This window comes from Salvia splendens, chromosome 3, assembly GCF_004379255.2.
Source record: "Salvia splendens isolate huo1 chromosome 3, SspV2, whole genome shotgun sequence".
Taxonomy (NCBI): domain Eukaryota; kingdom Viridiplantae; phylum Streptophyta; class Magnoliopsida; order Lamiales; family Lamiaceae; genus Salvia; species Salvia splendens.
In genome coordinates, this window is record NC_056034.1 from 8037615 (window position 1) to 8064505 (window position 26891).

Consider the following 26891-nt stretch of genomic DNA (forward strand, 5'->3'; position numbering starts at 1 on the left):
ATTCTCTTATAAAAATTATTTTATTATAATTTAATTTATTCATTTTTTATCTCTAACATTTCTCTATTTAATTTAAGTATTATTTTCTTCCATAAAAATAGTTATCTTTTTTCATTTTGATTCATCCACCAAAATTAATATTGCTACTATTCATCTATTTGAGATAAAATTCTCTCTAATAATGCTAGAGCATCCACATCCGTACTCTTGACAACGAGCATGAATGTGGGCCCAGACCCACTTTTATTATTTTTTTACTCTCTGCTCTTAGGTAAGAGCATAACACTCACATCCGTGCTCTTCCGCAAGGAACCTCAAGGGTCCCACCATTCTATTATTCAATTTAAATAAAAACATTTCCACAAAATTAAAATGCATTAAAAATACCCGGAATAATATTAAAAGTTACAAAAAAATTAAAAATTACATAATTAAAATTCTAAAAATTAAAAATTACATAATTAAAATCCTAAAAATTAAAAATTACATAATTAAACACCTAAAAAATAAAAATTACATAATTAAACTCCTAAAAAATAAAGATTACATAATTAAAGGCTAAAAATACCCTTGTGGAAGACTATTCATTCGGCTCTATCCCCAATGTTCTTTGGAGACCCCGTATCATTGCCACATGCGATCGAAGTTGCTCGGGGGGTCATAGTTGACCTATCGGCCAAATTGAGTTGGGCCAAAGGTGGCACAAAGGGAGCGGGAGCGGGAGCGGGATCGGGGGCGGATGGAGTCGCGGCGCGACGACGGTTGGCCATCGACTTCTTCCTTTCTTGCGGCCGGCGTTGGGAACTACTCGGGCCGGCGTCGGGGCTACCTAAGTTAGCTTCGGCTAGCTGGGTGGACACCTCATCGGAGCCGACGTCGGATAGGGATACCGACCTCGACCGTTTTCCGGATGAGCTAAAGGAGGATGATACGCCTCCCCTATACTTCGGATGCACACGCACCTCCTGCCAAACATTGAGGTACTTGAACGGTTTGTAGTGTTGGGATTGGTAGGTCGCCATCGCGGCACTGGTGATGTCGACTCGCTTCTGCCGCTCCCCGCCGACCGCTCTTCCTGGAGGTAATATCCATGGAACTTTTGGATTTCTTCGTTGGCTTTGTATATGGCATTGCGCACCATACTCTCGTTGCGCTTGATTGTTCCAGCCAGCCAGTTTTCATTATACCGGCGACAGATGGGCTACCAAAAATGGTCCCCAGATTGGTTCGTGCCAATCACCGGATCTTCGGAGATAGATAAAAACGCTTTGAATAATTACTCCATCTCCCCCGGAGTATACGGGGTGAGGACATCACGAGTAGGAAGAGGAGGAGTTTGAGAGCCGACGCTCCCTCCCGCTCTAGGTACGAGTGGTTTGGGTGCCCACCTGTATTGCCCATCAAGGGCATCTTGGTCGTCGATCGGGTAAGGCCGGTAGCCACCCGGAGCTTGCGAACTTTGGGTTTGAGCAGGGGCCGAAAATTCCGTTTCCGGACTAGGAAATGGTTGTGAACCAAACCATTCGGGGTTCCAACCGTGGGAGCCGGAGGGTGATCGCCGGAGCCGGATATTTTTTTGTTGTAAGAGTGAAAGAAAGATTGTGAATTGTAAGAATGGAAATGAGAGAATTTAGATGAGAATTGTGTAGTGTGGTGTAAAATTTTTTGGGTGGAAGTGGGGGTATTTATAGATGAAAATGTGTATTTTTGGGAAAAAAATTGAAAAAATAAATTAAAAGTGGGGAGAAAACGGATATAATTTTTTGGGAAGTGGGAAAATATATATTTTTATTTTTAATCAGATTTTTAAATTAAAATCCGGTTTTTTTTAAAAAAAAAATTGAATTTGCCAACGGCATTGTCGTTGGCCAATCAGGAGCCGACACATCAGCTGCTCGTTGGCACGGACGTGCTCTTAGCTAAGAGCAGCGCCGCGCAAGCGGCAAGAGCGCAGCGGCGAGCAGCGTTTCGCCGCGCCGCTGGCACGGACGGACGGACGCCGTGTCCGACCGCTGTTGATGCTCTTAATCTCTTTTTCTACTAGATTTCTTCAATCATTTTTATCTCTATTTTTCTTTATTTATCATTTTATATTAACATGGAGTACGTATTATTTTTAAGAAACATGGAGTATAAAAAAACATATTAAAAAAAAACAGAAATGAGCAACGTAGTCACGTGGGCCAAGTGACACGAAAACCACAACATTATCTAACTTACACGTGGCACACCCAAAATACCTCCCTGGGTTTGCGGACCACATTAACTCCATGTTTCGTCTGCTCAATTTCTCTATCCCCTTACTCCATTCCGCTCCACTGCACCACTCTTATACAACTACAATTCACGGAAACAAAGTAAAAAGTGCGCAAATTCCTGAAAAGAAGAAATTTTGAAATCCTGTTTCTCTGATCGCCGTAGCCATGGCTTTGAACTCCAGGCCCACCTCCTCTTTGTTATCAAGAAAATTGAGTAATTCTGCTGCAAATGATCCTGCTAAATCCCTCTCTTTCTTCAATCGCGTTCCACTTTTCTCCAACATTTCCTTCAACAATGCTTCACTATCTCCACTTTTGCTTGTCTCGGTTAAGGCGTCATCACCATCATCAACTTCTCCTTCCGCCACTGTTGCTCACTCCCAAGAACTCAAGGTCCATTCTCATTGCAAAATTGCTTAAGCGACGTGTGCTATTTTTCTTTATTTGATTGATTGATTGATTGATTTTATTTCAGATTAAGAGCGTGCCAACGCAGCCAATTGAGGGGCAGAAGACTGGCACAAGTGGTCTTCGGAAAAAGGTATGATCTTTGGGTGCTACATTGGATTTGGGGCAATTATGTCTGGAGATACTTGAATTTGATTGTTTGATTTCTGCTTTTCTGTTAGGTGAAAGAGTTCATGCAAGAAAATTATCTCGCCAACTGGATTCAGGTCTGACATTCAATACTAGAGTAGCGAACCACATAATTTGTTAGATTGGTGGCTTATGCTGATAAAGCAAATGAATGCATGCTTTGTGTGTGATTGAAGGCATTGTTTGACTCATTGCCACCAGAGGATTACAAGAATGCAGTCTTGGTTTTAGGCGGTGATGGTAGATATTTCAACAAGGAGGCTGCACAGGTGTTTTAATTTCAGATTGATTAACACGTCATGAGGGTCGTCTTGTCTTGTTCTAAATGCTCATAGGGTTGCTTAATTTGAAACACAGATAATTATCAAAATTGCAGCTGGCAATGGTGTTGGGAAAATCTTGGTTGGCAAGTGAGTTTTTCCACTTTGGGAATTTCCAATATTGCTGTTTCCAAGACCATGTATAAACCTCCAGATTATGTGTTTATGAAAAGCATTATTGCTGATGATAATGAGCAGGGAGTTAATTTTGTAACTGCAGGGATGGTATATTGTCTACACCAGCTGTATCTGCTGTAATAAGGAAGAGAGAGGCATGAACTACTTGTCTCTTTTTCTGCATTGTGTATGTCATTTCCTTTTATATGCTATAACTTGCAACTCGTATTAGTTCCACTTCTTTTGTTTATATAGGCTAATGGTGGATTTATAATGAGCGCAAGCCACAATCCTGGTGGTCCTGAATATGATTGGGGAATCAAGGTATATTTTGATCTTAGTAATTTGTCACGAGCCTTGTTTTTCCTATATAATTTCCTGCAGCAAGTGTGTCTCTCTTGAACCCTACATCATCGCAGTTTACTAATTCTTATTGTTCTCTTGGTTCCGACTTTTCCAGTTCAACTACAGCAGTGGCCAACCGGCACCTGAGTCGATTACTGACAAGATATATGGAAACACTCTTTCTGTATGTATCTGATGCTTTATCTTTTCTTCTGTAGAGCTTTCTCATTGTGCATTTTTTTATTAGGACGGTCTTGCTATAGTATATAATGATTCTCTATGTTAGTGTCTGTAAGATTTGTATCCCTTCATTTATCCTAACAGAGTATGAATTATCTGTGTTGAAAATATCTAATGATAGATTTTGTAAAGCATGTGATTGTAATTGTTTCTTTAGCAGACAGTGTTCAGCTCATGGTGAAGGGAATATTCTAGTTTATGTTAAAGAAACAGAATTCTATGTCAAGCTCTCAACATTCACAAAGAAGGATTGGCTCATTTTCAACTAAGAATATACCTTTATCAAAGATACTGATATTCAAACTGTGCATAACTAGCTAGTCTCTTTCCTTCTCTCTCTTCAAAGTATAAATCTACAATGACTTTCAGGTCTACTACTGAATAAACAGTCTGTTGAAGGGGCTTTTCAATACAATATATTTTTGATAAATGTTGCTGAATGTTTTAGGTTTTATTATCTTTAGCAGGAATCTTTGGATTCGGTCAAACGATTATTAAGCTTGGAACTTCCATTTGACTTGTCTTAGTGTCCTGCAGATCTCTGAAATCAAAGTAGCTGACATTCCGGACATCAATCTCTCTCAGCTTGGTGCAACAAACTATGGACCTTTTAGCGTTGAGGTAATCGATCCAGTAGCTGATTATTTGGAGCTTTTGGAGGTGAGCAGTCCAAATTCAAGTGCTTGATGCTTCAAGTTCTCCTCAAACAATTGTACCTATATTGCATCAACATTTGTTTTCATTTAGATCTATTCCATTCTAAAATTGAAAATGTTTGACACAACTTGGATTGTTTTTGGTAGTAGATGCAGTTTATAGTTCATGATCTAGCATACACTGAAACTTCATTCTCAACTTTAGAAGAGTATTTGTGAAACCTTTAAATTTGATTCTCTCTGATGGGAATTCCGGTTCCAACTTATTTTGCAGCAAGTATTTGATTTTTCACTTGTCAGGAGCCTTATATTACGGCCAGATTTCAGGTACACAAGAAGCATTATGCTTCATGATTCTGATGCTTTTCTGCTTCTTCTTCACTACTTTGTATTGTTTCTTGATGCATCGTTTTAAAATGGTTTAGCCATTACCACTTGTAGTTCTTTTTACAAAACTTGAAAGGAAACACTGAAGGATGATCAAACATTTTACTGTTAATCATGAGTAGCTTTTATAGCTGATATTTACTCAGCTTTTGGCTCTTAACCATGAATGATACTATTGTAGTCCTAGTAGGTAGAGACGAAAACCCCTCGATACAAAATAATCATGATGTTAAAATTTGCTAAAACATGACTTAAATAATCTCTAGAGCACATAAAATGGAAATCACTGAGGCAAATGCAAGATTTACACATTGTAGCTGATATTTACTCAGCTTTTGGCTCTTAACCATGAATGATACTATTGTAGTCCTAGTAGGTAGAGACGAAAACCCCTCGATACAAAATAATCATGATGTTAAAATTTGCTAAAACATGACTTAAATAATCTCTAGAGCACATAAAATGGAAATCACTGAGGCAAATGCAAGATTTACAGAACAGTAAATAGTATTCCTGTACAATTTTATCTGATACTTTCTGGCTTTCTGGCTTCCTAGTTTGAAGGTTCGAAGGGATAATATAATTTGAACTTTTCTGTGCATCTTCTTCAGGCTTAAGAATAAAGTTTCTTTTGTCAAAGTCTGATTAACAGAAGAGCTACATATATATAGCCCAAACACAAGGTTCATAAGGTGATAAGGTCCACTATGACAACTAATCAATGATTTTTTCTGTTCACTATTTTTTATAAAAAAAGAGAGAAGAAGAAGCTGAAGGTCCTTTATCATTCAAACATTTTCCTGTTGTCTTTTAGAAAAGAATACTGTTTCTCTTATCTACCATAAAGTGAAGTTCATAAACTCAATATTTGGTAGAAGAAATAAACTCGTTCTACTCTTTTCAGGTTCACATTTGATGCCATGCATGCCGTCACTGGTGCATATGCCAAACCAATTTTTGTGGACAAGCTGGGAGCTAGCATTGTATGTTTGTTTGTTTGTTTCATTTCTGAATAACCAAATTTAATGAACAATGAATGATGTTTCCATATCAAATTACCTCTCCATGAACAGGATTCCATTTTAAACGGGGTGCCTCTTGAAGATTTTGGACATGGCCATCCAGATCCTAATCTCACGTAAGAAGTATACTTTTGAAAAATCTAACATAATTCCTTAAATGCTGATTTTAATTTGTTGATCTGGAATAGATATGCGAAGGAATTGGTGGACATAATGTATGGAGAAAACGGACCTGATTTTGGCGCTGCAAGTGATGGTACGTGTCAGTGTACTTCCATTGTAGAAACATATTTAGTGAAGACTAACAACATTACTGGTTTCTATTTTTATAAAATTGATTTGCAAAGACAAATAAAATTAAGGAAAAGCAACAGAAATAATTTATTCCTCCCTGATAAACAGATCTTTCATATTCTATCGCTTTGTGCAACCTCCATATTAATGCTCAAGCCAGCCTATAATCTTATCACTGTCACACTTTTTTCAGGAGATGGTGATAGAAACATGATTCTTGGGAAAGGATTTTTCGTGACTCCTTCAGATTCTGTTGCTATTATTGCTGCCAACGCAGAAATGGCCATCCCATACTTCAAAACTGGCCCAAAGGTTTAAATACCATGAAGATTCTACTACCATTGTTTTCTCTTCAAAGAGCTTACACATCCCCAGCTTATATATAATATAACAGGGTTTGGCTCGATCCATGCCGACTAGTGGTGCTCTGGATCGTGTAGCAGAGAAGTTAAACCTTCCCTTCTATGAGGTTTGGTACTCTACAACTCCTTGTAATGAGTTTTGGCTGATTTATATTATAATGGAAGGAAAAGTATATTCTGATGTCAATCCTCTCTTATGAACAAACTTTGCTTTAGGTGCCCACTGGTTGGAAATTTTTCGGGAACCTAATGGATGCAGGGAAATTGTCGATCTGTGGAGAAGAAAGTTTTGGCACTGGTTCTGATCACATCCGTGAGAAAGATGGTATCTGGTACGTGTATATCAATTCACTTGTACATAAATGTTAAAAGAAAGCTTAATCCACTTCATCTAAAGGATTAAGCATATGATGAGTGCACATCTGATTTGATATCATAAGGAAATCTTATGGTTGATCACCTCATCTGCTTTTTTAAGAAGATTTAGTTTGAGTTGGTTAACCGAATATTGCTTATTGACAGGGCTGTTTTAGCTTGGTTATCGATAATTGCTTTTAGAAATAAGGACAAGAAACCCGGGGAAAAGTTGGTTTCTGTGTCTGATGTTGTGTATGAGCATTGGGCGACTTATGGAAGGAATTTCTTCTCTAGATATGACTACGAGGCAAGCCTTAGATACTCTACTACTTTGTTATATCTCCTTGTAATGTGTGCATTTTACTGCCACTGAAATACCTCGATCCTTGCACAACAGGAATGCGAGTCCGAAGGGGCTACTAAAATGATTGACTATCTTAGAGACTTGATTTCCAAAGGCAAGACCGGCGATGTATATGGTAAGTATCGATCACTAACTGATTGACCAAGGGGTTGGCTATTTAGCTAAACGAGATATGTTTATTGTAGGAGACTACACCCTGCAGTTTGCAGATGACTTCACCTACACTGATCCTGTAAGTTGATCCTAACCCAAAATCTTGACCTTAATTTTTGACTATGGTTTATATTTATGACACGATCTTCCCATACTTCCGCAGGTGGACAGCAGCTTAGTTACCAAGCAAGGCGTGCGTTTTGTGTTCACTGATGGATCCAGGATTATATTCAGGCTATCGGTATGTGTCTTCTCTGATCTTGAGCTGAACTCGGCTCTCGGTTACAGTTTTCTACATGTCAACATCATTTTTCAGCTTCCCTTTTCCGGTTTCTCTATCCCTACTAAGATGATCAAACACAGGGTACCGGGTCTGCTGGTGCAACTGTTCGTATATATATTGAACAATTTGAGCCGGATTCATCCAAGCACGACGTGGATGCACAAATAGCATTGAAACCATTAATAGGTTTGATTCTTGTTCTGTTATTGTTTCCCCGTGTTTTTGTCGAAGTTTCTAATTGTCTGTGTGGTTAGATCTGGCTTTATCTACATCGAAGCTGAAGGAGTTCACTGGAAGGGAGCAGCCAACGGTCATCACATAGATTGGGATCTTTGAGGACGAAACGACAGCGTTTGAGCATAACTGAGGTTGGATATTCATCCTCGTGTCTGATTCACAATTGGTTAGTTTAGTACTGTTTTTTTCTTTATAACTTGCATCAGTAGTCCTGGTTGAGAAACTCACTCTATTCACATGCTGATGCAAAATCAACTTAACATATTTATACAAATCATCATCGGTATGTATGGGAAGTCGAACAGAATGCACGTTTTACCCTTGTGAGGTAGCATATGTTCTACTATCACTCATAGTAAAAGGTCACATAGGGATTGAGGAGTTGGACTATAGGATTAGTAGTCCTTCACTTGTGATACAGGTGTTGATTGGAGTTATATATTGTCAAAAAGATTTGGATATCTTTTCAAAGAGAGTGTGTGTGTGGGTGCTCAGATGATTTGTCTGAAAGTAAGCAACAAGTTCACGTGAATATACACGATACTTTTGGTTTGAACTTTGAATAAGTGGAAGTAGCCAAGTTTAGGCACATTTTTGAGGTCATCCTCCATCTCAACATTGTCCCCCATTTCTAACCACACTGATTTTTTGAACTTTTTATAATAGTGCATCTCAAAACGATGCCTATCATGATCGTGAAATTCATCAAAAAATCTAAGGGGCTTATTTTAAGTTATTGAGAAGGAGATTCTCTCTATCACTTTTGTAGGAATTAGGTATTTATTTGTATATATTGGAAGAAATCAATCACTAAAAAGTAAAGTTGAATTGGGGCAGCAAGTGTGGGAAAATCTTGTAGTGGATGTAATGAGTGCTTGATTGCAAAGAAAGACTAGAGGTAAAAAGTGGGACATTACTATAAACATTAGTATGCTTGTTGATCAGACTCTCACTCACAATCTCAGTGATCTGCTTCGCTAACTATAGTTGTCATCTCCAATAATTCTTGTGTTAAGTGCCCAAGAATATGTTTTGAACATTGAAAATCTACCACTAACACCACCCCCTTTCCTACTTGGAAGAGAGATTATTTTGTTGCAAGTGATAAATCAAGTCAAGAAGATTGTCTTGTCGTTGGTTGTGTTGGACTTCACTTAATTAATCATGGAGATTCACATGTTGCTGCTGCCAACATTATTTCTTGATTAGTAGTTGACACACAAATTAATATTCCATATGTTTAACTTGCTTTGGACATCTTTTATATGGTCAAATCAGTTAGTGTATGCAACAATGCTAGTCCACTTGTAACTAATTCGTCTTATGTGAGGAGTTTAGTTTTGGGTCAAGATCACATATAATCTAATCATAACACGATTTTACATTATATTTTGTGCACACGAACAATAAACAAATATTGTTAACATCGTTGAGGATAGATTGCAAGCAAGCTTTTCACTATTATGGACAAGCATTACAAAATTTTCTTAGTTACTAAGAGCATCCCCGTCCGTGCTCTTGCCAACGAGTACGGATGTGGGTCTGGACCCACTTTTACTCCCAGCTCTTAGGCAAGAGCACAACACCCACATCTGTGCTCTTCCGTAAGGACAAGCTCAAGGGTCCCACCATTCTATTATTCAATTTAAATAAAAACATTTTCACAAAATTAAAATGCATTAAAAATATCTGGAATACTATTACAAAATACAAAAAAATTAAAAATTACATAATTAAAATCCTAAAAATTAAAAAGTACATAATTAAAATCCTAAAATTAAAAATTACATAATTAAATTCATAAAATTAAAAAAACCTACTACTCGTGGTCGAATTTTGTCCAAATGTGTTTGATTAGGTGTTCTTGTAGCTCAATGTAGGCTCGGGTATCGCGCACCGTGTTCCTTGTTTCGATCCTCTCGCCGTGGGGGAGACCTCCCGGTTGAGCTTTCGGCTTCATCCTCGTCGTAAAAGCTAGCCGCCATTGGTCCTTCGTCAGCTATAATCATGTTGTGCAAGATAATACACGTGTACATGATGTCGGTGATATTTTTCACGTACCACAACCGAGACGTGGCCTTCACAATGTTGAATCGGGCTTGAAGGACCCCAAAAGCTCTTTTGACGTCTTTCCGAGCGGACTCTTGACGCTGCTCAAAGAGAACCTGTCTCGGGTCTTGCGGGTTGCTGAGCGTCTTCACGAAAGTCGACCACCTTGGGTAGATACCATCGGCGAGATAGTAACCCATGTGGTATGCATTTCCGTTGACGATGAAGTCGATTGCCGGTGCTACACCATTCAAAACATCATTGAAGAGTGGTGAAGAATAGAGCACGTTCAAGTCGTTGTTGGATCCGGCAATACCAAAATATGCATGCCAAATCCATAGGCGATAGTCGGCGACTGCTTCAAGGATAAGTGTTGGGGCGCCGCCTTTGTGCCTGCTTAAGTGTTGCCCGTTCCAAGTAGTCGGGCAATTCGTCCACCTCCAATGCATGCAGTCAATGCTGCCAAGCATACCGGGAAAACCATGGACAGTTTCGTGAAGACAAAGCAACCGTTGGCAATCATCGGTGGTGGGTGCCCGAAGGAATTCCTCACCTAAAGCTGAACGAACGCCATCGCAAAAATTTTTAAGGCAAAGGATTCTAGTTGATTCACCGACATACAAATACTCGTCGAAGAGGTCAGCCGTTTGCCCAGTAGCAAGTTGTCGGATGGCACACATACACTTCTGCAACGCCGAGAGACTTTGCCGACCGATTGCGCCTGTACTTGTTTGAAAGTATTCAACACGGGTGGATAATGTGTTGACAATACGCATAAACAAGCGTTTTGACATGCGAAAATGGCGCCGAAAGTAATCTTTCGGAAACCGCGGCTGGTCGGAAAAATAGTCGGCAACGAGCCTTTCGTTGGCTCCCTCCCGGTCACGATGGATGTAGCGGCGAGTTGATCTAGTTGGTCGAGGAGGAGGGGCGGGGGTATTCGCGGTGACATAGGCTTCATAGGCGGCACGATATTGTTCATAGTATTCTTGTTCTTCGCGCTCCGCTTCCGCAATGAGATTGGTGAAATCCATTTGAGAGGGTTTCAGTGAGAGAGGAATATGTAGATAAGTTGTATGAAAAAATATGAATGAGAGATGAATGAGAGATGATTTGATGTGAAAAATGGATGATAAATGTGTGTATTTATAGATGACTTTGGGAATAAAAAATAATAATAAATTAAAAAAATTCCAGAAAAATGGTAAAAAAACGGCCATATTTTTGGGAATCTGTAAATATATTTTTAAAAATTTTTGATATTATTTTCAATTTAAAAAAATGAATTTCCAATGGAAATGCTGTTGGCCAATCAGAACGCGCCACGCCAGCTGCTCGCTGGCACGGACGTGCTCGATGCATCGAGCAGCGCTGCGCAAACGGCGAGAGCGCAGCGGCGGACAGCGGGTGCCGTGCCGCTGGCACGGACGGACGCCGTCCTTCAACCGCTGCGGATGCTCTAAGAGCATTAGCAGTGGTGCGGATATCCTGGCGAACATCCCAAAAACACCTCCTGCCACGTCATACGGACATCCCACTGCACAATGACGGACATCCCCAAGGTCAAGGACATCCCGACGGACTTTCCCCAATAATAAAAATTCAAAAATTCACAAATTAAACAATTTCTGAAATTAAATAATTTATGGAATTAAAATTTTGACACAAATAGGGGGGAAAATTCCATTAAATAAAAAGAAAAGAAAAGTACATTTCACCAAATTAAAAAAATTACATTTCAATAATTAAAAACTACATCAACGACGACCCCTCCGCTGTCATACTTCTTCAATAATATCGTTCTGGAGTCGAACATGGGCTTGTTTTTGGCGCATGTCGGCAAATGCACGGACTCGATCGACTTCGTCGTGGGGTATCCCCATGCGTACATTGCTAGTGGCCACGCCGTGGCTTGGACCCGCAGCATCAGCATCATCATTGGTCCAATCAGTCAATGCTGGACCTTCATCTTCGACAATCATGTTGTGCATGATAATACATGCGTACATGGTGTCGGTGATGCTGTCAACATACCACAGCCGTGCTGGACCCTTCACTGCCGCCCATCGAGGCTGGAGCACACCAAATGCCCTCTCCACATCCTTGCGCGCTGACTCCTGATGACCCGCAAAATAGACCTTCTTTTCTTCTGTGGGGCATCTGGTCGTCTTCACAAAGACGGGCCACATATGGTATATCCCATCCGCTAAATAATAGCTCATATTGTGCTGGTTGCCGTTGGCGACGAAATTGACGGCCGGACCAACGCCCATGCACTGGTCGTTGAAAAGGGGCGACGACTGGAGGACGTTGATGTCGTTGTTAGACCCGGCTATTCCAAAATAGGCATGCCAAATCCACAGCCGGTAGTCAGCTACCGCTTCAAGGATCATCGTGGGATTCTTGCCCTTGAAACCAGTAGTGTACATCCATTTCCAGGCAACGGGGAAGTTCTTCCACTCCTAGTGCATATAATCTATGCTGCCTAACATTCCCAGAAACCAGTGCTGATTCCCGTGCATATCCAGCAGAGCCTGACAATCTTCGGGGGTAGGCTTCCGAAGATACCTATCCCCGAATATCTCACTAACGCCCTGACAAAAATACTTCAGGCACTCGCGGGCAGTCGTCTCGCCGATGTGTAGGTACTCGTCGAACATGTCGGTCGCGCCTCCGTATGCCAACTGCCTGATTGTGGCAGTGCACTTCTGAATCGGCGTGTGGCCGGGTTTACCAGCCGCATCCTCCCACACCCTGAAATACCCGTATCGACGCTCTAAAGCGCTCACGATACGCAGAAAGAGCGGACCATGCATTCTAAAACGTCGTCGGAATATGTCCTCCCCATATCGTTGCTCCGGAGCGAAGTAATCCTCGTACAACCGACGGTGTGCAGCGAGGTGATCCCAGGGTACTATAGATCGACGATGGATGGGTCGAGGTACCGCCGGCTCCAAGGCCGCTTGTTCCTCCCTATCCACTGCCTCCCGTACACGTGCATGAATCAGTCGCTTCATGTGTTCATAATGCTCACCACTACCACTACCACTACCACTACCACTACCACTACTAGCCATTACGGATATATAAAAGAAATTTAGAGAGAGAAACTTGTTAAAACAAGTGGTGCGAATGAAATGAAGTTCAACGAGCCGTATATATAGACTTTTAAACAAAAAAATTAAAAATTAAAAAATCTAGACTTCCGCACGGACGTCCGTCGTGTCTCCTTAATGGCGGACGTCCGCGGAACTCCGGTGTCTGCAGCGGGCGTCCGTATCCGTCGCGACCTTGCACAATGTCGGACGTCCGCCGGGACGGACGCCATTGCTGATGCTCTCAGGCGACAAAAGGTTAAAAAATACTTTTCAAGAAAATAAATAAAAACATATAATTATGCGTGAATCCAACATTAATGCCGAAAGGGGGTATAAGGAAATGGACAGTGTTGCATAATTAGACAAACGTCAAGCATCTTAACAAACTTTTGTGGTAATTTTTAATACCATTTCCTTGATTGGTTAGTTCCTTTTTCTGACGTTTGAAAATATGATATACCGTTTTTTAGAGTTTCACTTTTGTACGGACCATACACCATTGATATGTTCAGATTTTCTCTTCAATTCCATTTTTGTGTTATGATTTTTGCTTTTATAATTGTTAATTCGGATTGATTACATGTAATTTGGATTTGTATTTATTTCTCAATATTATTTAATTGGTTTTCTTATTTCGTATTTTGATTTTACTATTGTTAATTAGGATTGATTACACATAATTTGGATTTGTATTTATTTCTCAATATTATTTAATTGTTTTTTTGGGTAATGGGGAATTAAACCTTTTTATTTCAATTTTTATTAGTTAATTGATGGAGGGACACATGTGTACTGTATTTTTTTTTGTTGGTAAAATGTTTGATATCCAAAAAGGGGCAAAACAAGCAATACTTGAAAGTTGTGGAGTAAATAAAAAGAAGTAAGAGATTTAAATGAAGAAAGAGTTACAATTAATCAAAGTAAATGTATAGGTTAGAGCATCCACAGTGGTCGGCGGATAAGCAATAGCCCAGCTATAGTTCAATCATGCCACATTAGCAGCACAAAATTCCTCCTGCCACATCAGCTGGACAAGCAACTGGCCTTGCCACAGCTTTGCCACATCATCAGCACTAAAAATAAATAATTAACAATCACACAAAATGCGGAATTAAATTCACGCCACATATACGGGAAAATTTGATAATTTCATTTAAATTAAAAAAGTACATAATTTAACAAAATTACATAATTAAAAAAAAACTATCGTCGTGCAATCCTCCGTGCCTACAACTCTTCAATTAAATCCTTTTAGAGTCGAATATGAGCATCCACTTGGCGCATGTCGGCATGTGCCTGGAGGTGGCCGGCTTCATCGTGAGGTACCCCGCTTCGTACGTTGGGGGCGGCCGCGCCGTGGCTTGGATCGGCTTCATTATTGTCGTTGGCCCAACTAGTCAATTGTACACCTTCATCTTCAACAATCATGTTGTGCATGATAATACAAGCGTACATTATATCAGCAATGCAGTCGACGTGCCACAAACGCGTTGGACCCCTAACTGCCGCCCATCGAGACTGGAGCACACCAAATGTGCGTTCCACGTCCTTGCGCGCCGACTCCTGTCGTGCCGCAAAGTAGGCCTTCCTCTCATCTGATGCGCATCGGATCGTCTTCACAAAGACGGGCCACCTAGGGTATATCTCATCCGCCAAGTAGTAGCCCATATCATGTTGGTTGCCGTTGGCGACAAAACTAATGGCCGGATAGACGCCCTGGCACTGCTCGTTGAAAAGGGGCGACGAGTTGAGGACGTTGAGGTCGTTGTTCGAACCGGCTACCCCAAAATACGCATGCCAAATCCACAGCCGGTAATCAGCTACGGCCTCGAGGATCATCGTGAGATTCTTTCCCTGGTAGCCGGTCGTGTAGAACCCTTTCCAGGCAGCAGGGCAGTTCTTCCACTCCCAATGCATAAAATCTATGCTCCCTAACATACCCGGGAACCCATGCTTCTCCCCGTGCATCTGCATCAGCTCCTAGCAGTCTTCGGGGGTTGGGCTTCGAAGGTACTGCTCACCGAATATTTCAACCACGCCCTGACAAAAATACTTCATACATTCAAGGGCAGTCGTCTCGCCGATGTGGAGGTACTCATCCCACATGTTTGTCGCGCCTCTGTAGGCCAGCTGTCTGATTGCCGCAGTGCACTTTTGAATAGATGTATGGCCGGGTCTGCCAGCCGCATCGTGCCTGAAGCGGAAACACAGATATCGACGCTCCAAAGCGTCGACAATACACATAAACAGGGCCCTGCTCATCCTAAAACGCCGCCTGAAAAGGTTGGCGTTAAACCGCGGCTCCGGTGAGAAGTAGTCTTCGTATAGCCGCTGATGTGCAGCTACGTGATCCCGGTCAATCACTGCTCGGCGGTGGACAACAGGTCGAGGTTGAGGTACCGCCGGCTGCCAAGCCCGTTGTAGCAGCCGGTCTATCTCTCGGGACGTATAGGCATCCAAATGTTCGTTCAAACGCCGTTCGTACTCCTCAGCGTCCCCACCACTACCACTACTACTACTACCATCCGCATTACTCATTTCGCGTTGTTGTTGATCTTGTACAGAAATTAAGATAGAGAGAGTACTCGTTAAAATAAGTGGTGCGAATGAAAATGTCGTGCAAATCGCGTATATATAGTGTTTCGAAAATTGTAAAAAAAAATTCGTTCGCCGGTTCCTCGCCGATCGGAGGCTGCAATAGCGACGAGCGCCCGAGAATCGGCGTAGCCTCGCCAAAATTCTCGCCGATTTGGCGCTCACCGGCTGCAATAGTTCGGCGAGCTGCTTGTTCGCCGACCACTGGAGATGCTCTCAGTGAAATGAAGGAAGTGGTATGCAAATTTGAATCACGAATATTGAGAGCGACAGACAGCCTTTTAAAATTGGTGAGCCATAAGAATCCATATTCCTCCATTTATAGTAGAACCAAAGCATCGGGAATTGTTAAAATGGCAAGTCACCCCTATTTTGGAGGGTATTCTAACACGTACCTCAATAGAAGCAAAAAAACCACCTGTTCCATTTAATTTTTTAATTCTCACCAAACAAACAAAAGCCTTGGAAATGATAGGACTGGGGGAGCCAGCTGCCTTGTCTAGCCATATATAGAAACTAATAATTGTCTTTAAATTCCCATTTATATTTTATTTGTAGTATAAATCTAGAGGCGCAAGTGTTATCATCACACCTTCTAGTATATATATATATATATATATGGTGGGACTGGGAATGGAACGCAACGAGGTTGGGGTACTGAGTTGGGCATTCATAGACAAACACAATATACATAAAGAAGCAACTCAAATCTTCACTACGACAAGTCAACTCAACAAGTCTTACAAAATTTCAAAATCCATACTACATCATTCCAATTTGAATACTAACCTCAGAAAGCAGAAAGGGCGAGGCGCTTCCATAGAAATTAAGACTATTTTATCCTAAGTTGGATTTTTTGTCTATGATCACCCCAAATGATTATGAGTATCTAGTACTAGTAGTAAATACTAGTAATAAAGAATGTGAAACTCACCAATTTTGGCGACGCAGTTTTAATAAATTTTTAAATAATCAACAATCTTTAGAATTATGTACTATAAAAGTTAAAAGTAAAATGACTCAAACAACCAAATAGTTGGATTCTGGATGGCTCAAACTCAAAAATTTGAAATCACAGAAAGCTCCAATGAAAATTTTCTCCATCCTCTCTTGACATAAATATATAATAACGAAGAAGTTAATTAGATTAGATCACAATAGGAATAGGATGCAACAAAGCATTAATATTTTCAAAAAGAAAAGATGCCATGCATCGCAACACCGAGGGGTCTAGAATTGGACTTTTACATTACACACCACTATTTATTAATTAATGTAATAAATTTCATGTTTCAAGTAAGTTAATGAATTTCACACACCAGTATTTATTTACATATTTTTAAAATTTATTAAGTATACTTACTATTCACAAATTTATTAAGTGAAGTCATTAATTTCACATACACTAGTATCTTTACAATCTAACAACTGATCATAATAGTAATTCTTTAGTCTCTACTGCGTTGCTACTAGATTAATTAGGGTTGTAATGATGATAGCCGTCTTGCTTACCAAAGGAAACGCCAAAACCCATTTGAAAGAGTGAGTAAGAGCCCTCTTTTGTAAAAAGACTTCTCCTAGAGCCCTTGTTTGCAAACAATCCCTTTTTTGTTGTATGCGAAGAGAGCCTATAAAAGGAACCTAATTTTGTTCACAAAAATCCTAAACAAACGGCCTTTTAGCTTTTCTATCATCACACCTCCCTAAATATTCCTATATAAACCTCCCAAAATACAAATATTGAAGAGCATTACAACATTTTCATGCAAAATGAGCACGATAACTAGCGACGCATCCCATTCCCTCCCTCAACGCAATTATGATCACCCAAACAGGTCTCTCATCTTTGACGCAACGGTGCTAAAACACCAGTCCAACATCCCTCCCCAATTCATCTGGCCCGATAACGACCGCCCTAACCCGAACCCGCTCGAGCTCGACGTCCCCCTCGTTGACCTCCGCGGCTTCCTCTCCGGTGACCCCTCCGCCTCCGAGCAGGCGTCGCACCTCATCGCCGAGGCCTGCCGCAAGCACGGATTCTTCCTCGTCGTCAACCACGGCGTCCACGCGGATCTCATCGACGACGCGCACCATTACATGAATAGCTTCTTCGAGCAGCCTCTTCATGAGAAGCAGAGAGCTCTGCGGAAGCAAGGCGAGCATTGCGGCTACGCCAGCAGCTTCACCGGTAGATTCTCCTCCAACCTTCCATGGAAGGAAACTCTCTCCTTCCAATATTCGCCGGAGAAAGCTTCGTCTCACATTGTCGAAAACTACTTCCACACCAAATTGGGGGAAAATTTCGCACACTTAGGGTAATTCAAAATAGAATTGAATTGAATTAAATTATAAGGAGTACATGAAAATTAATTAACACAAATTGTAATCCGTAATTGCAGGAGAGTATACCAGGACTACTGCAGTGCGATGAGCAATCTCTCCCTCGGAATTATGGAGATTTTAGGGATGAGTTTAGGAGTGGGAAGAGAGCATTTCAGAAACTTTTTCGAAGAAAATGAGTCTATAATGAGACTGAACTATTATCCGCCATGCCAGAGGCCGGATCAGACCTTAGGCACCGGACCGCATTGCGATCCAACATCGCTCACCATCCTTCACCAAGACACCGTCGCCGGTCTGCAAGTCTTCGTCGACGATCAATGGCGATCCATACGCCCTAACCCGGAGGCCTTTGTAGTCAACATAGGCGACACTTTTATGGTACTAATTAAGTAATATAAATTATATAAATCGCACTGTTAATGATGTATTTTAATGCTAATTGATGAGTAATTTGGGGGCAGGCGCTTTCAAATGGGAGATACAAAAGCTGTTTGCACAGAGCGGTGGTGAACAGCGAGAGTCCACGGAAGTCTCTGGCTTTCTTCTTGTGCCCGAAGAAGGAGAAGGTGGTGGCGCCGCCGCATGAGTTGGTGGACGGCGAGAATCTGAGGATGTACCCTGACTTCCAATGGCCGGCGCTGCTTGAGTTTACGCAGAAGCATTATCGGGCTGATATGAATACGCTGCGATCTTTCTCGGATTGGATAATATCAGGAAAACAATCTAATTAATTAATCCCATCAATAATCGTTTTGTCGACTTTTTCTTTGTTTTATTGCATGTCGTCTCCACAAAAGAAAAAAATGAATAAACAAAACAAAACAAAAATAGATCAAGGTGAAAATGGAATCAAGCTTAAGGGATTAGTAACTTTTGTAGTTTTGGAAAGTTTGTAATTTCATATACTATATATATGATGATGTGTATATTACATCGATATGATTGGACTATATATATATATCAACGTCCTCGCAGTAGATATATATATATCAACGTCCTCGCAGTAGATTCGTCTTTACATGCAAACATATTGCCTTTTTCATTTACTTTTCTCCTAATGAATAAATTAGTGAATTTCGCATATTAATACTAATCCAAAAAAAAGAAAAAAACAATTCATGTTCATTTGAAAGATAGTTTATACTCTATCAAAATTATTACGAAATCATATTTTGTTCATACAAACACTAAATCTATATTTTTGCTCCGTTTGATAGGATAGGATAGATAACTCATCTTTGTTGAAGTTATTTAATCTAAAAGTAAACTAAATTGTATAGATGAGTTATATAGTATTTGTAGGGGACCCGGTTCCACTTCTAATTCCTAAACACTCACATACGAAAGTACAGAGTATGCCAATAACATTTGAAAAAAGGAGCAAAGTGAAATTACTTGATCACAGCTAGCAACAGGATAATAAATTGTAGTGTATATTTTCTGTACAAATGGATCAAATGTCGGAATATATCCATTCATAAAGTCTGTTATCCATAAAGGAATTAATAGGCTAGAATTTAGATGCATGCATTGTTTATGGAGAGTAGGGCTTGGTTGGGCCACCTTGTTAGTTTCTCATCAAACTCGTAAGCTTGTTAATGTAAAGATTATGAAAAGATTACAAGTCCTGAGTTGTAAAGAAGAAACTTTGAGGAAGGAAATAAAAGTAATTAATGTTAAGGCGAGGAAATGCATAGAGAGGGAGGCCTTTGTCCATGTGAAGAGTGAACATAGTAGCATTCCTACTCTCCTCCACAAGCTTGAATCTCAAAAACATCACCACAGTTGCTACAATAATCTTCATTTCCCTATATGCAAATTCCTTCCCCAGGCATATCCTAGGCCCACCCTAATCACATTTCTTAACTTCAGATTATGTATGAAAAATCAAATAATATAAAAAATAATAATTGGATGGTTTTCTGGAAAATGTGCTAACCTGAAAGGCAGTGAATTTAAAAAGGACTTTCACCCTGAAAAACACCATCTTCAAGCCGTCTCTCGGGGCGAAATTCCTCAGCATCTTCTCCCCATTGCATACGGCATGTAGCTTATGCCGTCGCCTTTCTTTATCCTGTGGCCATCGGGCAGAATGTCGTCTTCGTCTGCAGACTTTCCGTCCTGCAAAACCATAAGTAAACACAACACCATTATGCATGATTATTATTATTAACTTATTAGCCTCATTTCATTTCAGTGTCTCTTATCAATATTTTTTACCACAGGAACTGCAGGATATAGCCTGAGAGTCTCTGTATCAAGATCTGCCTCAGTCAAGTTGAGCACAAATTCATCAACCGATGATACATCTCTGACCTCTGTACCTAATTTCACATCTTGTAGCACCTTGTCTTGAATCAATGGATGCTTGCATAGCATATAGAAGAACCAAGCAAGTGTGTTCGCTGATGTGTCCTTCCTTGCGATGAGAAAACTAAGAATTATGTCCCTCAGATACTCATCAGTCATGTTCTCCTATCCTTTTCGCTTTCAATCAGAAACCTAGATAGTATGTCCTCCTTTTCACCCTAAACCCAAGCAAAAGTTATCAAAAAATGAATGGCATAAATTTGATCAACAAAACAAAACCATGACTCCATGAGAGTTGTTGGGTTACTCTAGTTCAGACTGACCTCTTCGTTCCTCATCTGCTCCCTCTTGCGGTGGATCAAGTTGTAAACAAAATTGTCGATCACTTTCCAGAATACATCAACGTATCTCCAATATACAATGACATTGGAGTCAGTCAAAGGCTTTGATAAACTGGTTACTGATTTCATCCGATCCAGATAGAGTATCGAGCTCAACCCCAAATCCCACCTTGAACATTGTATCCGTAGCTGATTTCATTAGCATATCCTGCATCAATAGTATATGATTTTTATTGGCATTTTCAGAATAAGATGCTAAGACATGGTTGACCTAACATAGACAAAATTAGAGAAATAATAATAAAAGTGATGGGAGATGAGCATTGATTATAAACCTGCAAATCCATGTCTCTATTAGCCAGCGCTTCTACATAAACCTTGGAAGCTAGTTTAGCAGCATTAGATCGAAACACGGAGCAGCTGAAGCCTCTGAGGACTTTAGCCGAGAACTCATAGCTGGCAAGCTTTCGTTGGTGGTGCCATTTCTTCCCATCTATTGCAAAAATCCCTTCACCAAATAGATCCTTCATAATACCACGATTGTACTCTCCCTGCACGAAACACATAAGATGGAAACTCAAATATCATTAGCACACTCATTTAAACAATGACAACTCCAAATTACTATATATACCTTTCCATAGTTGGGGAAGTTGGTTTTCAGGATGCATTCAACATTTATGGGATCAGCAGTATATACTTCACTGTGCGAGTCAGTTATCAGACGGTATGTGCGGTACCTCAGAGCAAGTTTGATCAGGTAATCAAAAAGTCTACGGAAGTGTATGAGCTGACAGGTGGCCGATGAGAAGATGATATCACTTCTCTGACATAAGTGAAAAGTGAAAACACGATAAAACAGGCCACAATGTAAAGTGGAAAACAAAGAAGAGGCAATATGAAAGATCTTGTGGCAAGAGCTCCCAGCAGGAGAAACAGCAAAGCTAAAACGAATACGGGGATAACCATCTCCTAAAACTCGGAGGAAAGATTAGATGCAGAAACCAAGTGGTTAGGATATTATATGATGCAGAAACCTACATAAATCAAGCTTCTGAAAACAAATATGGATGTCGACTCTTACAAAGTACTCTTACAAATAAAGAAAGGAATAAACAAATTAAGGAAATCAATAAACTCAACTCAAAAATTCAGAACTCCCAATAAATAATAAAGAACTCCCAAATAATTAATGTAGTACTAGTACAATTGAGGTGTTCGAATCAGAAAGGAAACAAAAATAGCTAAAACAACATTTCGTAAAACACAAAAACTACTACCACTACAAAAAAAACAATAAAATTATCAATGTGTCAACACCAAAATTTGATGCCCCTTGGGCAATTGCATCTCTCTGCCAATAGGTTGCAGCCACATGAAAAAGCTTACCATCTGCTGTTCCTATTGCCACCACCACGACCTCTAGAAAAGGATCCTCTACCACCCCCTCCTCTTCCACCACCAAATCTGGTACCTCTCCTATCCCCGAAGCCACCACGGCCACCACCGCCACCACCAAATCTTCCTCTTGATGGCTCTCTTTCCTGCAAATTTGGCAACAACGTCACCACTTCCAAGCTCACACCAGCAGCATTCTCTTGCCCTGCAACACCATCAATGCAGCAAGTATGAAACATTAGAGAGTTTAGAAATACAAATAATATAGGACATAAATCTTAGGACATTAAATAGATAGTGCCACGAATATGTGAGATCATATCACATGTCTAGATGTATGCATTCCAGAACCCAACTTCTATGCCTTTTAAATTTTAACAAGATTTTCAAAAACTAAATATTTCCAAAAACTAACCTGCAAGGAAAGCATCAAGATCTTCGACAGCAACGTCAAATACAGCACCTTTCCCATCTGCAGTTAATGAAAGACCCTTTATAGATTCAACCTTCTCCTCAGGCAAAAACCTCCTCAGAGCTCCATAAGCAAACCTGAAAATAGTTTACAGAGACAGCAGGTTACACAGACAAATTCATTATTGAACTCAAAAGGTAGTATGGTATCATGGTAAATCCAAGTTTTAATGAGACATAAGATGCTTCTCCAAATGGAAAAGCATGATGAGCATGACAAGTGGGATTCTGTGACACAGAAATTAATTGAGTATAATTCCTTTGATCATGCATTTATCATATTCCTAAACATAAAATAACTGAGGCACTCTCGTGATGGTGTTTATAGGGTGAAGATAAAAAAAATCAATCACTCACGATGGTGAGTAGATGGGCTTTCCACACTCGAGCAGTACAGTAACATGATTTTCCAATGAAGTGAGAAGTGACCGATTCTTAATTTCAGTGTAACCCTGCAAAACACAAACACATATCATATCAAAACTAACAAATTATAATCTGTTTAATACAAGTACAAGAAATAGACTTACAGCAGCATTGGCCAATGCCTTAGCAAGTAGGTCTGCTGGAGTTAAATCAGACAAGTTGAGTAAATCTTCAGCTGCAGCTTTGAATACCGGAATCACACTGCAATACTTTGAGTTAGAAACAAAGGAGCTATGAGTACTAAAGTTTAGACAACTGCATGCATATCAGAAATACCTATCAGAAATTTCATTGATTTTTTCTGCTGCTTCAACACCAGCAGATTTAGCTATATCAGATGGCTGCGGAGCACTTATACGTTCAAATTTAACACCTGATTCTCTTTCGATCCTAGAAAAATTTGACATCCTTGGATCATAAAGCATCACAGCAACACCACTTTTCCCTGGAAAAAGGCATCCAAATGATTAATAGAACTCCAGCACCACCTTGTAAAAATCAAAATATTAGTAACTTACCAGCTCTTCCTGTTCTCCCAGATCGATGAATGTATGCCTCTACATCACGAGGTGGCTCACACTAAACACAAAAATGCATTCTCATTTAATCGTTATGTGGGGAACAAATACTAGCCAAACAAAAAGAACATGCTGATATAAACAGACCTGAATAATTAACTGGACATCATCAATGTCTAGTCCCCGTGCTGCAACATTTGTAGCCACAAGTGTAGAAAATTTCCCTGATCTGAAGGCATTAAGAGTTACCTGACAACATCAAAGGACATTAATAAAAGACATCCACAGAAACGATGTGAAGGTCTCTAGTCATTTATTAAGCCTCTGTTTGCAACAACTGATCTTAGAGAAACATTTTTCCAACGGAAACATCAAAGCATCAAAAAACAAACAGCAGAACCTACTGGAGTGAGTATATACACTTAAACAGACCAACTAATATTGATATAAAAAACCAAAGCTTGAATGGTGCTCACATATAGTACAACTTTCCTCATAATAAATACTCCATATTGAAACAAAGAGTTCCTTACCTCACGGGTAGACTGTTGTATATCACCGTGCAATGCACGTGCTCCAGGAAGCACACCAGCAAGTGTGGAAGCAGAATCCTTCGTCTCTGTGAAGATAATAGTGCGTCCTCCACTGGATTTTAAAAGAGAGCTATAAGCTTAACTCTGATAAGACATTAGCAAAACAGAAACGAAGCAAATTATGAATATATTATGAAAAGGGCCAAGAAATAACAAACCTGCTATAGCAACGAATGATGTCAGGAATGAGCTGAGCTCTGGCAGATACAGAGCAGGGAAGGACAAAATGCCTTACATTGGTGCTGGCTTTCATTTTCTCATTACCAACAAGGTCAGCAGTTTTCTTGTCTGGTTTCAAAAATTTGGTAGATATCTGATATCACAAACAAAGTAATAATTAGAGAACAATGTTGACAGTCTGCAGTGGAATATTCTAGATTAAATAGACAACATATTTAAATTATAAACATACTTGCTTAACCCAAACTGGCAATGTAGCACTGAAAAGCAGCGTTTGGACTTTGCTAGAATCCTCAACCTTGCCTTCAGAAATGAATATTGGAAAAATTGACTAATTATGCAATTAAACAAGAGAAATAACAAATGCAAATAAGGATGAGATGACACAACAATATTATAATCTTAAACATAAGCCCTTCCTTGCATCAATGGTCCAAAAGATGAATAGAAAGAAATAAGTTCAACATACCAAGAATAAGTTCAACGTCGTCAACAAAACCCATTCTCAGCATTTCATCAGCCTCATCAAGCACTCGGAACTGTAAGGACCGGAAGTCAATATTTCCTCGCTCTATGTGATCCTGCCAGATAAATATCGTTAACACACTAACAAAGACTGATTCTGAACCAATTGAACAACTAGTGAAACTAGAAGGAAACAAATGGACAGCACACCTTAATACGGCCAGGGGTTCCAACAATAATGTCCACGCCTCTTTTCAATTGATTCTGCTGTGGCGGATAAGGAGAGCCCCCATACAGGCAACAACAAGTCAACCCTAGAGCTCCACCATAAACTTCAAAGTCAGCAGCCACCTGTAACATAAAAACAACAAGACATGTAATATAAATTTCATAAAGAAAGATTGGGACTATGGCCAAAGTTCAATAGAAAAGCGTGAAAAAAGTCTGCATGTAACTGTACACCCAACATATAAGAGTACCTGTGTGGCCAACTCCCTTGTGGGTAAGAGAACAAGAACACTTGGCGCCTTCCCATATCCAGTCTTCCTCAAAGCTTTAACACGTCCATTTGTCAATGATTCCAATATAGGTAATACAAATGCCAAAGTCTTACCCTGATGGAGATTACAAAAGCAAAATTAGATACATAAAACAAAGAAGTTGGCTAACAGATCATGGAAGATTAAAAAAGGGATTCATTATAACCAATAAGATAGTCCATAGTGTACAACAATCTGAGATGTAGTCACAAATCCAACAACCTAACATAGCTACAGAAACCATATCATATGAGCCAGCGATAACTAGAACCATATCATCTATATATTGGAAATAAGTTTTGGAGTCATGGACATTATGGCATTCATACAGAAGTTACAAACAAGAGCTGGGAAGAGTAATAAAATATCATCTAAAGGCTAATATGTTTAAAGAATTTGCAGACATTGTCTAAAAGCTTATATGTTGGAACGAAAGAACTCATCTTGAAGGTAACATCAAAGAAAAACATATGCACAACCGAAACAAAAGAGAAGCAAGTCATATGTAAATCCACATTGGGCAGAAACCCGCCCTAACAAACAATAACGGCAAGATTTTGAGAATAATAAACCATAAAGGCGGCAATAGTAACCAGTAGAGTCGAACAGATAAAAGGTCAAGAAGCCCAACCTGACCAGTGCGAGCCCTTCCAATCATATCGGAACCATCGAGAATGGTATCAAATGTCATTGCCTGAATAGGGAACAGCGCCTCAATTCCCTTGGCCTTCAAAGTCTCCCTAAGCGGCGCCGAAATTCGGAAATTGGAGACAGAGTTGGGGTTCTCTTTTTCGTCGTCGTCGCCGTCCTCCTCCTCTCCATGTCCATCCTCAAATTTCATCTTCTTCTTCTTCTTCTTGGTAGGCTCACCCATCTCGGAGGTGGTGTCGCTTTTCTCCTCCTCATTATCGATTTCCAAAGCCTTGCGTTTCTTTTCTTTCTTAATTTTGACAGGGCTCTTGGAATTAGAATCATCGCGGGCAGTTTCCGAGGTCAATTTGGACTTTTTCTCCTTTTTCGTCTTTTTCTCAGCTGATTTCTCCTCCATCGCCTCCGCGAGCTGGGACTTCTTCATGATCTTCTTCTCGTCGGCGAATTGAGCCTCAGCATTAGCCATAACAACAGAAGGCATCACGGTCGATAGATATTATTCTGTATGTATAGCTAGTAGAAAAAACCGAGATTGTTTACACAGTTTCCCTGCGTGTGAGATTGCGTCGAGGGTGGGGAGGGGTGCGGCGGGGGCTGTTATGCTCTGCTGCCGCAACACAAGTTGAAGGCAGTAGTAAGAAGCAGGGAACAGCGAATGAAAGAGGCGTTTCAAAAGATTTAGGGTTTGCGTATTTATAGGCCTACTACCTGTCAGAGAATTTTTCCCGGTGGATTAGTTTTCTTTGAGGCCGTCGAATTCTAGTGTTGAATTCAGACCTGAAGTTGGGCCGCAACCACAAGGCCCAAACCGTATTAAAACTACCATCTACACAAAGTCCATTCGTTAATAGCTTCCCATTCACAGCCATTTTTTTCTTCGAAGTATTATTGCAAGCCATCAATCTCAATTGCAATCGACTTC

General features: G+C 40.2%; 3 protein-coding genes and 1 pseudogene across 3 annotated transcripts; 2 read left to right on the plus strand and 2 right to left on the minus strand.

The window, feature by feature from the left end:
• Positions 1 to 2288: 2288 nt before the first annotated feature.
• On the plus strand, positions 2289 to 8453 carry LOC121794700 (phosphoglucomutase, chloroplastic-like). Its single transcript, XM_042192983.1, has 22 exons — positions 2289 to 2651; positions 2734 to 2799; positions 2888 to 2932; positions 3032 to 3124; positions 3213 to 3265; positions 3396 to 3447; positions 3548 to 3616; positions 3753 to 3821; positions 4415 to 4537; positions 4808 to 4860; positions 5825 to 5903; positions 5994 to 6058; positions 6131 to 6198; positions 6430 to 6548; positions 6631 to 6705; positions 6815 to 6930; positions 7121 to 7262; positions 7353 to 7434; positions 7505 to 7551; positions 7636 to 7713; positions 7836 to 7941; positions 8010 to 8453. The coding sequence occupies exons 1-22, from the start codon at positions 2424 to 2426 to the stop codon at positions 8075 to 8077; spliced, it is 1896 nt and encodes a 631-aa protein (XP_042048917.1). The 5' UTR covers positions 2289 to 2423; the 3' UTR covers positions 8078 to 8453.
• Positions 8454 to 17412: 8959 nt separating this feature from the next.
• Positions 17413 to 19037, plus strand: LOC121793850 (gibberellin 20 oxidase 1-like). Its single transcript, XM_042191881.1, has 3 exons — positions 17413 to 18049; positions 18134 to 18455; positions 18539 to 19037. Exons 1-3 carry the CDS (start codon positions 17505 to 17507, stop codon positions 18806 to 18808), a joined length of 1137 nt encoding a protein of 378 aa, XP_042047815.1. The 5' UTR covers positions 17413 to 17504; the 3' UTR covers positions 18809 to 19037.
• Positions 19038 to 19526: 489 nt separating this feature from the next.
• On the minus strand, positions 19527 to 21765 carry LOC121794703 (annotated as a pseudogene).
• A 101-nt stretch (positions 21766 to 21866) lies between these two features.
• On the minus strand, positions 21867 to 26619 carry LOC121794702 (DEAD-box ATP-dependent RNA helicase 7-like). Its single transcript, XM_042192985.1, has 14 exons — positions 25950 to 26619; positions 25259 to 25393; positions 24990 to 25130; positions 24784 to 24895; positions 24547 to 24617; positions 24293 to 24447; positions 24075 to 24186; positions 23689 to 23790; positions 23542 to 23602; positions 23300 to 23468; positions 23128 to 23224; positions 22955 to 23049; positions 22542 to 22675; positions 21867 to 22331 (listed from the first exon to the last, which is right to left on the minus strand). The coding sequence occupies exons 1-14, from the start codon at positions 26448 to 26450 to the stop codon at positions 22114 to 22116; spliced, it is 2103 nt and encodes a 700-aa protein (XP_042048919.1). The 5' UTR covers positions 26451 to 26619; the 3' UTR covers positions 21867 to 22113.
• Positions 26620 to 26891: the final 272 nt, after the last annotated feature.

Excerpts from the sequence above, each read along its gene's own strand:
- LOC121794702 (XM_042192985.1), bottom strand. The coding sequence starts at position 26,450 with ATGCCTTCTGTTGTTATGGCTAATGCTGAGGCTCAATTCGCCGACGAG. Across the intron at positions 24,618-24,783 it reads CGACGTTGAACTTATTCTTG|GCAAGGTTGAGGATTCTAGC; the intron begins GTATGTTGAACT and ends TCATTTCTGAAG. Across the intron at positions 24,187-24,292 it reads ATCATTCGTTGCTATAGCAG|TGGAGGACGCACTATTATCT; the intron begins GTTTGTTATTTC and ends TTTAAAATCCAG.
- LOC121794700 (XM_042192983.1), top strand. The coding sequence starts at position 2,424 with ATGGCTTTGAACTCCAGGCCCACCTCCTCTTTGTTATCAAGAAAATTG. Across the intron at positions 3,448-3,547 it reads CTGTAATAAGGAAGAGAGAG|GCTAATGGTGGATTTATAAT; the intron begins GCATGAACTACT and ends TTGTTTATATAG. Across the intron at positions 7,942-8,009 it reads AGCATTGAAACCATTAATAG|ATCTGGCTTTATCTACATCG; the intron begins GTTTGATTCTTG and ends CTGTGTGGTTAG.
- LOC121793850 (XM_042191881.1), top strand. The coding sequence starts at position 17,505 with ATGAGCACGATAACTAGCGACGCATCCCATTCCCTCCCTCAACGCAAT. Across the intron at positions 18,050-18,133 it reads GAAAATTTCGCACACTTAGG|GAGAGTATACCAGGACTACT; the intron begins GTAATTCAAAAT and ends CCGTAATTGCAG. Across the intron at positions 18,456-18,538 it reads ACATAGGCGACACTTTTATG|GCGCTTTCAAATGGGAGATA; the intron begins GTACTAATTAAG and ends ATTTGGGGGCAG.